The sequence below is a fragment of the Chlamydomonas reinhardtii genome, chromosome 6 (genome assembly GCF_000002595.2).
Source record: "Chlamydomonas reinhardtii strain CC-503 cw92 mt+ chromosome 6, whole genome shotgun sequence".
Taxonomy (NCBI): domain Eukaryota; kingdom Viridiplantae; phylum Chlorophyta; class Chlorophyceae; order Chlamydomonadales; family Chlamydomonadaceae; genus Chlamydomonas; species Chlamydomonas reinhardtii.
The window spans coordinates 4,743,584-4,757,143 of NC_057009.1; the positions used below are offsets into that span (position 1 = coordinate 4,743,584).

The following is a 13,560-nucleotide window of genomic DNA, read 5'->3' on the forward strand; positions in this document are numbered from 1 at the left end:
CTGCGCTTTGGCTCGGTCCGCCACCAACTGGCGGTGTTGGGCTTGGCAGTCCTTTATCTGACCTCGTATGGTGGCAGCCTCTCCTTCCGTTGTTGTGTCTGGCGCTGCACCGCCGGCTGTCAGGTTAGTGAGGGTTTGCTTGAGTTCCACCTCCTTGTCCCATAGTGGTTTAAGATGTCGGGCAGCTGACCGGGAAAGATGGTGTTTCCCAGTGTGTGGCGGTTTTAGTGTGCACTCTTCAAGTAGGCAGGTGAGGCCGTCTTCGAGAGCCTTGCCTAACCGCTCAGCTAGCTGGTTCACGTCGGTTTGTTGTACAATTCTGTTGTGCGCCAAGTCCCAGTGCATTGTATTTGCCGGGTAGGTGGTTGGGTTTTTAGTGTGCTGTTTTAGAGCATTGTCGATCACCTGCACCGCGCCCTTGCTGGCATTGTGCAGGTCTGCCGTGGCCTCGACCATTATGTCCTCCAAGTGGGCGGCAGCGGCGGCCAGCTGCTTCTTGGTGATTGGAAGCGTCACACGAGACCAGCGTGGGCTGTCTTCAGATGTTGTTGCTGGTGGCGCTGCGGGCTGCGGTGCTTCCCATAGGTGCAGCGCGTCAGCAGGCAGTTTTACGTGTACAGGTTTATGGTCGAAGTTGCCCGCGACTGTACTTATGTGCTCGTGTGGGCTGGGGCACGCGGTGAGCGTTGTCGTGCACATGAGTATGTCATCTATGCGGCTGCGGTGCGTTGAGACACCATGTTGCGTTTGTTCATAGGACCATTCGGCCGCTGTGGTCATGGTGCCTCGTGCGGGTAATAAACCAGTTTGTGCCAGAAAGCGTTGGTGCAGTCGGTCAGCAGAGTCAAGCGGCCCTGTGCGATCTGCAGCGTTAGCTACAGCATTGAAGTCTCCCGCCACAACCAGGTGTTGTTCACAGGCGCTAGTGTGTGTCAGGGTGGTCTGGCAGTAATGGTAGATGGCCTTGCGGATTGCCGTGTCTTCAGGCGCGTATACACCAAGGACTGTAAGGGGCGTGCTGCCCCGTGTGCGGATCTGAATGTGAGACACATAGCCGTGTAGGGTGACTGGAGGAGTGTGGTGGGTAACGCTATTCAGGTTACTGTACCGTGTGGACACGGCAATGGCGACGCCGGCGCTGCCTCTTTCCGTGGTGTTACGTGGAACAGAGCTGCAGTACAAGCGGTACCCTTCATTCATGAAGGCTCGCTTTAGTGGGTCGTGCCGGTGGCCAAGCTTAGTTTCAGTCAAAATCACAATATCGGCGTTCCAGGCAGCAAGATTGCAGAGTGTGAAGCTCAGGTTTCCCGGGGCACCTGCGGCTGTTACTTGTGAGAGTAGGCCCCGTACGTTGTGTGTGACAAGATGTAGTGTGCGGGCCTGTGTTTGGTCAGGGCTAGGCTGTGCAGTAGTTGTGTCTTGCCGTGCTGTCGGTGCGGTTTGCTGTCGTTTGAATAGGTCGGTGAGCGTGTTTGTGCGCCCTGTCCAGCGGGCCAGCGCTGTCCCATTGGTGGCGGCGGCGGCGGCCAGGGCACGTATGGTTTGTATTTGGGCGGTTATGTTTGGGGCGAGGCGTTGGGCAGCATTTGTTGTGTTGTTTGGGCTTGTAGCAGTGTTCCTTTGTTCAGGTTGAGTGATGTCTATTTCAATGGGGGCATTTGTGCGGTCTGTTGGTGCTGCTGTGGGCAGTGGCCTTGCTTCTTGTGGAAAGATGTTGTAGCAAGGGCCGAGTGTATTGCGCACGGCCTCCATGTCTACAGTGGAGACAGTGCCGAGGTAGTAAATATGGCCTTCCATAGCACTCCATCCATCGTCTTCGAGGAGAGTGTTGTGGAGTGGTGTATTTTCTGAATCAACTATGCGCCATTGGCCTGCCTCAAGGCGGACTGCATAGACATGGGGCCGGCTATTCATGAGGACATTGAAGCCAAGGCGGCGTGCCTCGCGTGGTAATGCGGCGAGTACTGAGTCTTTGGAATGAGGGGGATCCCCTGGTGCGTCAAAATGTGACACGGCGCAGCGCATGACTAAACGTTTGTTGGGAAGTGCGTTTGCATTCCCGATTGTGGCGTTATAGTAAAGGTAGTGGTTGATGATGCTCATGTCAAACCTGCCTGCTTGTGTGTAGGCGTTCGCCCACCCGTCGCGGTTTGGATGTTGCATTTGGTTCAGTACAGCTGTTACTGCGTTGGCATGTCTCAGCACATCGAACGGATCAATCCAGGAGAATCCTAGCATGTTATTTATGGCATGGATGCCGCAGAATCCGAGTTGCTGTGTCTGGCGGTAGCTTGTGTTTGAGAGGCCGGGGGGGTAATGTAGTGGCCGTGGACGGGTCGGATTGGTGGGTTGGGCTGTTGTTTGGCGGACAGCTGGCCGGGTCTCCCAGGCCCCCCGTAGGGGTGGTGACCTTGTGGGATCCGGAAGTGGGGTGTGTGCCGTGGGGTGGGGTGCACTTGTGAGCCACAGGGCGGCCTGACCCATGGAGGCCGAGCCGGTGACCATAGTCGGAACCCATGCTTGCAGGGCGGTGCCCGGCTGGTGGTCTGTGCAGAGAGACGGGAGGTGTGTGTACATTGCACACAAGGTGATTAGCATGGCTACTGTGCCTATGACGGCGTTTCTGTACGGCCATATGGCTGGTGCGTGCTGGCGGGCAAGGTGTGCGCTGTACAGGAGCATTGCCAGGGCCAGAATAGTGCCGTCAGTTGCAATTGTTAGTGCGGCGATCCCGAGTGGGATGGCGGCTGCACTGTAGAAAAGCATAAGGAAGCAGAGTGGAGTCATAGCGAGGCTGATGCAGAGCGGTCCAATGAGTAGAGTGGTCAGCGCAGCCCCATTGGCGTACAGCTCTGTTGCCGCTGTCGTTGTGTGTGTTTTCCTGCCAGCAGCACGTAGGTGCTTCAAGAGCAGGAAGGCAAGCGTGATAGTAGCTAGTGCCGTTGTGCCAATTATGAGAGCATTCAGCGTAAGTCGTGTGCACGCCGCTGCCCATACTAGGAATTGCTTTAGGGGGGTGGAGAGTCGGCTGCATGTGGCAAGGAATAGCTTCAGCGTCAGTGAATGCCCTTGGTATGCAGCTCGCACCAGCCCGTTTCCCATCCAATGTGCTAGGGTTATCATCGAGATATGAGCACAGAGTGAGTACCAGTCATGCTCAGCCTTACACACAACCACTGGGTACGGCCCAATCAGACTCTCTCCGCAAGCAAGCGCAATCTCAGTAGTAAACCGCATGCTGTCCATCCAGGCGCTCCTGGCGGTCTTCATTGAGTCCCTTAATACCACCCTTATAAGCTTAACGTGACGCGACATACTCTCAGTATTGCAGCCGGTGGTGCCGGCTAGTCGTGTCACACTGCGAAGGCCCTCGTGGGCCACTTGCAGCGTACTCTCGACATGGCGGGCAATGGCGAGCCGTTGGAGTCTAGGCAGCCTCTGACTGCCGATGGCAGTTAAAGCTATACGACTGTATTGTTTTCCAGGGGTATGTGTGCTTGTTTTTAAGTCCTGTCGGTGCAGAGTGGAGGTATTTTCTGGATCTTTGTTGTGGGTCCCCCTTTCCTCAGTGGTATTATTAGCACGTTGTGTTAAGTATTGAGAGCATGAATGGCTAATTTGGGGTTGAAACTTCTTGTCCAACTTGGGCGAGGGAACTTGGGAAATTTTCTTGTGTTGGAGCCCTTGTTTCTCAAGTTCACTGCTGCGTTCTTGGTGTATTTGATCATCCGGAGTCGTCTGTGAGGCTGTGCCCGGGCAGGTTCCCAGGTCGAGTCCATTGTTTGCCCCGGAATGCCGCTCCCTGCCCTGCTTGGCGAGAATGTCGCAGTTGCCTAGTAATATCAGCACCAGCATCAGCCAGCCCCTGATTCCTTTGGTCCAGCGTCCCGCCTTCGCTGGCATGTGTCGCGATCCCTGCTTCTTGCCCTCCACGATAGCACCGTTTGTGATAGTCTGAGTGTCAGCCGCCGAGCAAGGTGCCGTTCTGGTGGGTACACAATTGCCGTCACGGTGCAGCCACGAGGGACTGACGGATCGGCAAAAGGCTTTGCACACAGTGGTCCCCTTGCTCGTTTGGGCTTTAAATAGAACGTCCATATTCTGCTGCGGCATGCACAGCTCCTATGTTCGCCTATTTTATTAAGCGGGCGGCTATCCCACCACCTCGGACCCCTCTAACCTGGCGTGTGCTTATGTGGTCTCAGAGCAGTGCGCCACATCGGTGGGCCCCAAGGGGGAGCCCCAGGCCCCCGCAGGCCAGGGCATCACCAACCACATCTTTGCCTGTGTGCGGGGCCCCATCTGGGACCCGCAGCTCTCTCACCTGCACTGTGCCAAGTTTGAGATGCCCGGTGAGGAGCCCATGCAGGTGGAGGTCCGTGGCGCCCCCCAGGCGGCTGGGACAGCCACGACAGCTGCGGCAGGCAGCCCTGCTCCGGCTGCAGCCGGGGTCGCCGACCTGGGTGGCAACACCATGGGTGGGGTGAGGCCCGCGGCTGCCATGGCGACCGCAGCGGACATCGTTGACCACGTAGGGGACGTGCAGATGCAGGAGGCGGCGGGTTTGGGTGACACGGCGGCTGCAGCTTTTTTTTTTTGAGGAATCATCCTTACAAGGTTGAACAGGGGCAGACGCGCTGCCCCCCTGCTGCCTGAAAGCAGCCTGGTCCCCGAGACCAGAACCCTGACAGGGCAAGAAGAGAAGAAAAGAGAAGAAAAACAGAAAACAAACACCACGAAAACCGCCACCAACCACCCCCATCCATCCCACCCCACCCCACCCCGACCCGGCAGACAGAGCAGGAGGCTGGCCCCCCCGCCCCCCGGGAGGGGTTGCACAAAAACACCGCCAGACCTAACCCAAGCACCAACCTACACCACAGCCTAACCGCAAGAACCACCACCACCGCGCGCCAGAAAAAGAAACACCAGCGCTACGCACTCGCCCCGCCCAAACCCACCCCACCCCCACAAGTCGGTTGCTTAAGCAACACCCCAGGAGAACCGGCAGAGGAGACACAAGCAGAAATCTAAACGGGCCAGATGTGGCGCTGACTAAGCAGGCTCCAGTCCGCTGCAAGACGCGCTGTGCAGGAAGTCCCACAGCCGCCCAGGCGCTGCGACGCCAGCCAGAGCTAAAACACATGGGCGCCAGATAAGCTGATGTCGATAAACACCACGCCAGCGCCTGGAAAGAACCGCCGCCCAAAAGGAAACCTAGGGGGCCTGCACAGGTGATGCAAGCGTCAGCCGCAAGTTCAACTTCGGTGACCCACCCTGAACCTCCTCCACTTCACAAAGCGCGCCACCCGCCGACCAGATGGCAACAAAGTGCTCCAGCTTAGCCGCCTTGAGCTGAGCGGTGAGAAGCTGAGTGGGCAGAGCCGACAGGGTTTCAAGGGTTAGCGTGGCGGCAGTGAAACGCAGCTGCATCACCCTGCGCAGCTCGCTGACAACCTCCCGAACCACATGCTCCGACGTCTGCTTAGCAGGCTCGCGGGACCAGTACGCACACCAGACGGCGTACAAGAAGGTGGCCCGCAAAGTGCTCCACAGCAGCGCGCCCGCCCCCCGCGGGCCTGAGGCCCACATACCCATGCGGTCCCCCAGCATGAAGCTTGCGTCCGTCACTGGCGGCGCCGCTGCCTGGGGCGCAACGCAGGCCCACAGCTGCTGCAGCCACGTCCTCGCCTGCGCATAAGCTGGACACTCCAGGAAGATGTGCGTCAGGCTGGCCCACGCCCGCGGGCCAGGTGGCCCGCAGGCGGGGTGAGGACAGTGCGCCCCCAACCCCCCGCACCCCGTGGTCACCCGTGGCCGAATGCCCTTGCCCGCCCTGTACAGCCCGCAAGGCAGGTAAGCATGTTGCAGCCGGTACACCAGCACCTTTGCCCCCCGACTGGCGTGGCTGTCCCACAGCCTCCGCCACGTACCCCGCAGAAGGGACGCATCCGGGGGCGGCATGCGAGGGTCGCCCTCCACCGCCGCCGCTGCTGCCGCCGCCGCCGTGGCAGGCCCAGTGCTAGGTCCCGCCCCTCCCGCCGCCTGCTCCTGCAGCCGCGCGGACCGCCGCGGCCCCTCACCCGACTGCTGGGACGGGGACGCATACGACTGCAGTTCTCTCGCCGGCGTGTTCTGCAGCCCGGCTGCCGCGGAGGTGCGGTGGAGCCAGGGGTCCAGAGCCACCGGGTTATTGTGGAAATGCTGCGCCGCCGTGGTGGTCAGCTGCGCCGCTGCACGCTGCCACTCCGCCTCCCGCTCCGCCAGCCGCGACTGTGCCACCGGCTGGGGCCCCGAATCCCCCGCCTGCCCTATGGCACCCAAACGATCGTTACGATCGCTGTTACCTAGGTCGTAGATCGTTACCCCTCCGGCATCGTTACGATCTCGCTACGATCTGCTTACCATCTTAACCAGCCATGGTAACAGCCTTGTCACGGTCTACAAGGCACACCAGTAACCATCACTTTGACGCCCGTTACATGGCAGCCTTGTGCTTTGCTGAAGGCCTACCTCAGTACTAACGTAAGAACTATGTAGTCCGCTACTCCACATGCTAGCCATCTGTCAAGGCTTGATAGCATGACAAGTGCAGATGCTCATGCAACACTTATGCAACACTTATGCAACACTACCGCAAGTCCATACGTACATGCAACAATACGCCAAGTCATGTCTGCGTGTGAACGTGCAACTAGCCACTGGCAGCAACCACTTGCATGTCTGCTGGGCACAACGTTTCTGACCCACCACCTTGACGCCCGCCGCCACCACAGCTACCATGCCAAACTATGCCACTGGCGCCTCCATCTCTAGCGCCAGACAGCTGGTGTCACGCTGGCTCCTGTAGTTTTGCTTCCACCGGCAGCGCCTGCATGCACGCGTGCACACACATAGACACACCCAGTTAATCGTCTGCCACAAGACGGGTAGGTGTCAATGCATGTCAAGGCCAGCCATGGACAGAGTGCTTGGCAGTGCACGGGGCCTACCACACAAGGCGTGTCTGTGTGCACATGTGCATGTGTGTGCGCCCACACGTGTCACGGACACTCACCGTTGATGAGCACAATGCTGGAGGTGTAGGGGCAGTCCAGCCAACCGTACGGTCCATAGGGTACAACAGGGGTTGGGCAGCAAGCTGTCGCGGGGCAGGGTGTGTGCGTGCGGAGGGGGGCGGGGTGGTACCGGTATGTGAGACACAAGGCACCGTGGCAAGGGAGCCATAAAAACACCTTACAGCGAGCGCTGGTAAGGGAGGCAGCAGACAGTCACTAGGCGGGGGCTCCACCAGACAACCCAACACAGCGCAAGAAGATGACCATGCACACTGGCTTGCAAGGTACCACTAGGTTCAACGCATCCCATCGTCATTCAACCTGCAGACTAACCTGCGGACTATGGCGTGCGGGGCGAGGGTGATGTTGACAGAACGCGATGTTGAATGGCGTTGTTGACGCCGGCGACCGAGACTTCTCGGTCGGACATTTGAAGCGCAGCTGATAGATTATGAGGCATAGTCGTTTCTCTCACGTAATAGCTGGCTGCAGCTGACGTGTGAGCAGCGTTGCCAAGCCGGTCAACGAGCAGTCAGCAGCGTGAGGACTCGCGTCCCAAGCCAGCCAAGCAGCGTCGGCCGCCAGCTCTTGTTCTACTGACATTTGAGCTAGCATAAATTTGTGTTACAAAGAGAAGTAGCAAGCGCGAGAGAGCAAAGTGGGGGACAGGAACAGAAGTGCAGCGGCACCGGCATGAAGTGCAGTGTATCAGTATATGTATGGTACTATATCAGTATATGTGTAGTAGTATCAGGGGCCGCTCTATGCTGCTTGTTAAGTCAGGCCCGCAAGAACCCCATGCAGGAACCCTGTTACCCCTCGCGATGGCCCCGTTACCCCTGGCTTAGGGTCGTTACCACGCCCAAGGGTCCCTGTCACAATGTCACACAGTCGGCCTACAGCCCCCAGACTTCCTCGTTCGCAAGCGCAAAGACTACAGAAGTTTAAGGCTTCACATATTAGACTGTTTTAACACAAACTGTCACTACAATACACACTTTGCAGACTAGAATGTCGGCATGTTCACTTGTCGGCGACGAAAGGCACTCCGCCCAGTCCGCAATGTGCGTATGCATGACAAGTAGCTAAGAGGTGACCACAGCACCACTTGGCTTGCGTCCTGGGCGTGCCAGGCCGTGCGGGCCCGAAACAATCGTTACCCCCTGTCCGGGGATCGTCACCCCCGTTTTTGGATCGTTACCACCATTTGGGTGCCATAGGGCTGCTGTGTTGGCGCCGGGCACGGCATGGCTGCGGGGCGGGCCGGAGCCGGAGGTGCGGCCGGGTTGGCCGCGGTGATGGCCCGCCGCACGTCCCGCACCGTGTAGTCCGCTAAGCTGACACCCGCAATCCGGCAGTGCTCCGGGTGCACCACCACCCCAGCCTCCGGCGCCAGGAAGTACGGCGCCCGAGGCCACGCCCCCGCCCGGTCCCCTGGTGATGCTGCATCGTATGCCGCCCGCTCTTCAAAGGTCCACAGGTGCCGCGGCTTGCGATGCTGCAGCACACAGGCAGGCTGCCACGCCCCATCCACCGCCGGGGGCAGCACGCCAGGCCCAGGCTCCAAGAGCCGCCCCGTGTAGTGGACGTAGGACACAGCCCCCGCAGCGTTAGCCACCCACAGCTGGTCCAGGCTAACCCGCCACTGTGGCGGCGCCGCTGGCGGCTGAGTGGCTGGCTGCGGTGGATGCTGTTCCACGCCCGCGCCCCGCACGTGGCCGACCGCGGCCGCCAGCCGGGCAGGCAGCCCCGCGGGCGCCGGCGCGTCGCTGTACACCCACGCCCACGTGGTGGCGGAGTCCGGGCGCACATGAGTAAGCAGCGCCCGGTTGAGCATCTTCCAGGGTTGCCGGCCTGGCTGGGCAAGGAGGGCTGGGCAAGGAGGGCAGCTGGTGGCGCCAGTGGGCCACTCAGCGGGGCCCCGCCCCTGCTGCCAGTTCTGGTGGCGGGGGGAAGCAACCGTGCTGCTGCGGCTGCCCTGCGGGCCGCGCTGCAGCAGCAGCCCTCTTCGCAGCAGCGGGTGGCAACGGGAGGGCAAGCCTGGACCGCGCCGAGCTGGCGTCCTACCGGCCCATCACGCTGCTCAACTGCGACTTCAAGATGGTGTCCAAGGCCGTCAGCGCCCGCCTGCAGCCCGCCCTGGATGCAGTTGTGGATGAGCTGCAGACCGCGTTCATCACCGGCCGCTGGATTGGAGACAACGCGCTGTACCTCCAAGGCCTGATCGAATGGATGCGCCTGGACGTGGGCGCGGACGGCACGCCACGGCAGGGTGGTGCGCTGCACTTCTTGGACATTGAAAAGGCGTATGACCGGGTGCACCGGCAGTGGCTGTATGCGTCCGCGGAGGGACTTGGGTTTGGGCCGCGCATGCTGCGCTGGATCCGCCTGCTCACTGCCAACGGCTCTGCCCGCGTGTGTGTGAACGGGATGCTCTCTGACGCCTTTTTTTTTTTTTTTGAGGAATCATCCTTCCCAGTGCTGAACGGCTTGCCGCAGGGCAGCACCGCCTCACCACCCCTGTGGGTCATCCAGATGCAGCCACTGACGTCCTTTCTGCGGCGGCAGGTGGAGCAAGGGGCACTGCGCACGCCCCTGTTACCCAGTGGCGAGCAGGCGCCACCGGCTGCCCACCACGCTGACGACACGACCCTCACGGCGCGCGACCCGGCGGTGGACGGGCCGGTCCTGATGGCGGCAGTACAGCTGTTCTGCCGCGCGTCCAACGCCCGTGTCCATCCGGACAAGAGCAAGGCCATGGGCCTTGGCAGGTTTGCGCACCTGACGGGCCCTTGCCCACACACGGGGGTGCCGTTTACCACTGGCGCCGTGACGCACCTGGGTGTGCCCCTGTCGTGGGACTCTGATGCGGCTGCAGCTGACTTGTACACCCGGCGGGCTCGCGGCATGGCGTTTGTGGCGCGTCTGTGGGCTGCCCTGTCTCTGACTCTCGTTGGCCGTGTGCACATTGCGAAGCAGGTGTTGGCGGCGAAGCTGGCCTACCACTTCAGCTTCCTCAACCCGTCGCCTGCGCAGCTGAAGGAACTCACCGACCTGGTGGACCACTTTGCTGCGCGCTCCATGCACGCTGAGGACGCCAGCCTGGTGTCGCACGGGAACCCGCTCCTGCTGCCAAAGCGGGAAACGGCCTGTCTGCCGTACAAGGATGGGGGTGTCAACCACGTCGACCTGCCTGCGTTCCTGTCTGCCCTGCAAGCTAAGACTTTCGCCCTCCTTGCCCAGCCAGGCCGGCAACCCTGGAAGACGCTCACCCGGGCGCTGCTTACCCATGTGCGCCCGGACTCCGCCACCACGTGGGCGTGGGTGTACAGCGACGCGCCGGCGCCAGCGGGGCTGCCTGCCCGGCTGGCGGCCGCGGTCGGCCACGTGCGGAGCGCGGGCGTGGAACAGCATCCACCGCAGCCAGCCACTCCGCCGCCAGCGGCGCCGCCACAGTGGCGGGTTAGCCTGGACCAGCTGTGGGTGGCTAACGCTGCGGGGGCTGTGTCCTACGTCCACTACACGGGGCGGCTCTTGGAGCCTGGGCCTGGCGTGCTGCCCCCGGCGGTGGATGGGGCGTGGCAGCCTGCCTGTGTGCTGCAGCATCGCAAGCCGCGGCACCTGTGGACCTTTGAAGAGCGGGCGGCGTACGATGCAGCATCACCAGGGGACCGGGCGGGGGCGTGGCCTCGGGCGCCGTACTTCCTGGCGCCGGAGGCTGGGGTGGTAGTGCACCCGGAGCACTGCCGGATTGCGGGTGTCAGCTTAGCGGACTACACGGTGCGGGACGTGCGGCGGGCCATCACCGCGGCCAACCCGGCCGCACCTCCGGCTCCGGCCCGCCCCGCAGCCATGCCGTGCCCGGCGCCAACACAGCAGGCGGGGGATTCGGGGCCCCAGCCGGTGGCACAGTCGCGGCTGGCGGAGCGGGAGGCGGAGTGGAAGCGTGCAGCGGCGCAGCTGACCACCACGGCGGCGCAGCATTTCCACAATAACCCGGTGGCTCTGGACCCCTGGCTCCACCGCACCTCCGCGGCAGCCGGGCTGCAGAACACGCCGGCGAGAGAACTGCAGTCGTATGCGTCCCCGTCCCAGCAGTCGGGTGAGGGGCCGCGGCGGTCCGCGCGGCTGCAGGAGCAGGCGGCGGGAGGGGCGGGACCTAGCACTGGGCCTGCCACGGCGGCGGCGGCAGCAGCGGCGGCGGTGGAGGGCGACCCTCGCGTGCCGCCCCCGGATGCGTCCCTTCTGCGGGGTACGTGGCGGAGGCTGTGGGACAGCCACGCCAGTCGGGGGGCAAAGGTGCTGGTGTACCGGCTGCAACATGCTTACCTGCCTTGCGGGCTGTACAGGGCGGGCAAGGGCATTCGGCCACGGGTGACCACGGGGTGCGGGGGGTTGGGGGCGCACTGTCCTCACCCCGCCTGCGGGCCACCTGGCCCGCGGGCGTGGGCCAGCCTGACGCACATCTTCCTGGAGTGTCCAGCTTATGCGCAGGCGAGGACGTGGCTGCAGCAGCTGTGGGCCTGCGTTGCGCCCCAGGCAGCGGCGCCGCCAGTGACGGACGCGGGCTTCATGCTGGGGGACCGCATGGGTATGTGGGCCTCAGGCCCGCGGGGGGCGGGCGCGCTGCTGTGGAGCACTTTGCGGGCCACCTTCTTGTACGCCGTCTGGTGTGCGTACTGGTCCCGCGAGCCTGCTCAGCAGACGTCGGAGCATGTGGTTCGGGAGGTGGTCAGCGAGCTGCGCAGGGTGATGCAGCTGCGTTTCACTGCCGCCACGCTAACCCCTGAAACCCTGTCGGCTCTGCCCACTCAGCTTCTCACCGCACAGCTCAAGGCGGCTAAGCTGGAGCACTTTGTTGCCATCTGGTCGGCGGGTGGCGCGCTTTGTGAAGTGGAGGAGGTTCAGGGTGGGTCACCGAAGTTGAACTTGCGGCTGACGCTTGCATCACCTGTGCAGGCCCCCTAGGCTTCCTTTTGGGCGGCGGTTCGTTCCAGGCGCTGGCGTGGCGTTTATCGTCATCAGCTTATCTGGCGCCCATGTGTTTTAGCTCTGGCTGGCGTCGCAGCGCCTGGGCGGCTGTGGGACTTCCTGCACAGCGCGTCTTGCAGCGGGCTGGAGCCCGCTTAGTCAGCGCCACATCTGGCCCGTTTAGTTTTCTGCTTGTGTCTCCTCTGCCGGTTCTCCTGGGGTGTTGCTTAAGCAACCGACTTGTGGGGGTGGGGTGGGTTTGGGCGGGGCGAGTGCGTAGCGCTGGTGTTTCTTTTTCTGGCGCGCGGTGGTGGTGGTTCTTGCGGTTAGGCTGTGGTGTAGTTTGGTGCTTGGGTTAGGTCTGGCGGTGTTTTTGTGCAACCCCTCCCGGGGGGCGGGGGGGCCAGCCTCCTGCTCTGTCTGCCGGGTCGGGGTGGGGTGGGGTGGGATGGATGGGGGTGGTTGGTGGCGGTTTTTGAGGTGTTTGCTTTCTGTTTTCTTCTCTTTTCTTCTCTTCTTGCCCTGTCAGGTTCTGGTCTCGGGGACCAGGCTGCTTTCAGGCAGCAGGGGGGCAGCGCGTCTGCCCCTGTTCAACCTTGTAAGGATGATTCCTCAAAAAAAAAATACGCCTTTTCAATGTCCAAGAAGTACAGCGCACCACCCTGCCGTGGCGCGCCGTCCGCGCCCACGTCCAGGCGCATCCATTCGATCAGGCCTTGGAGGTACAGCGCGTTGTCTCCAATCCAGCGGCCGGTGATGAACGCGGTCTGCAGCTCATCCACAACTGCATCCAGGGCAGGCTGCAGGCGGGCGCTGACGGCCTTGGACACCATCTTGAAGTCGCAGTTGAGCAGCGTGATGGGCCGGTAGGACGCCAGCTCAGCGCGGTCCAGGCTTTTGCCCTTGTAGAAGAGCGTAATGATGCCCTCCCGCCAGGAAGCAGGCAGCGCCGCCGCCATTTCGCCGCCATCGTGGGCGTCTGCAGCGGCAGCAAAGGCAGCGGCAGCAGCAGCACACAAGCGCGGGCCCAGCAGCGCCCAGAAGACCTTGTACACCTCGTACGGAACCCCGTCCGACCCAGGTGCTTTACCATTGGCGGAGCCAGCCAGCGCTGCCATCAGCTCGGCATCACTGAGGGCGCCGTCCCCGGACCCCTCTGCGGCGGTGTGCAGATCCGCCGGAACCTTGCGGTCAATGGCCGCCAGAAGCTGTTGCTGCGACGCCGTACAGACCGGCTGCACGCGGAACAGGCCAGTGGGGCTGGTGCTGCTGTACATGGCTGCGGCGGCTGCGGAGACAGTGTTGCGCGTGCCCGGCCCCGTGAGCGCCACAGGCGCCGGTTGCCCCGGCACCTTCAAGTGCGTGATGGGCTCCTGCGCGCCGGCTGCTGGCTCGTCAGCCTGCCGATGGAACCAGCGAGTGCCCCGCTCCCCATGCTCCTCCATCAGTGCAGCGCGGGCATTGTGGCTGGCCGCTGCGGCAGCTGCCCGCTCCTCCCGCACCGCCAAGTTGGCCATGGCCGCAGCCTGAC

At 62.3% G+C, this 13,560-nt stretch overlaps 2 protein-coding genes across 2 annotated transcripts; one reads left to right on the forward strand and one right to left on the reverse strand.

The window, feature by feature from the left end:
• Positions 1 to 26: 26 nt before the first annotated feature.
• On the forward strand, positions 27 to 3,128 carry CHLRE_06g278298v5 (uncharacterized protein). Its single transcript, XM_043063216.1, has 3 exons — positions 27 to 123; positions 436 to 585; positions 920 to 3,128. The coding sequence occupies exons 1-3, from the start codon at positions 68 to 70 to the stop codon at positions 924 to 926; spliced, it is 213 nt and encodes a 70-aa protein (XP_042923919.1). The 5' UTR covers positions 27 to 67; the 3' UTR covers positions 927 to 3,128.
• A 4,791-nt stretch (positions 3,129 to 7,919) lies between these two features.
• Positions 7,920 to 8,928, reverse strand: CHLRE_06g278299v5 (uncharacterized protein). The gene has a single exon (XM_043063217.1). The coding sequence runs from the start codon at positions 8,893 to 8,895 to the stop codon at positions 8,236 to 8,238; it is 660 nt and encodes a 219-aa protein (XP_042923920.1). The 5' UTR covers positions 8,896 to 8,928; the 3' UTR covers positions 7,920 to 8,235.
• Positions 8,929 to 13,560: the final 4,632 nt, after the last annotated feature.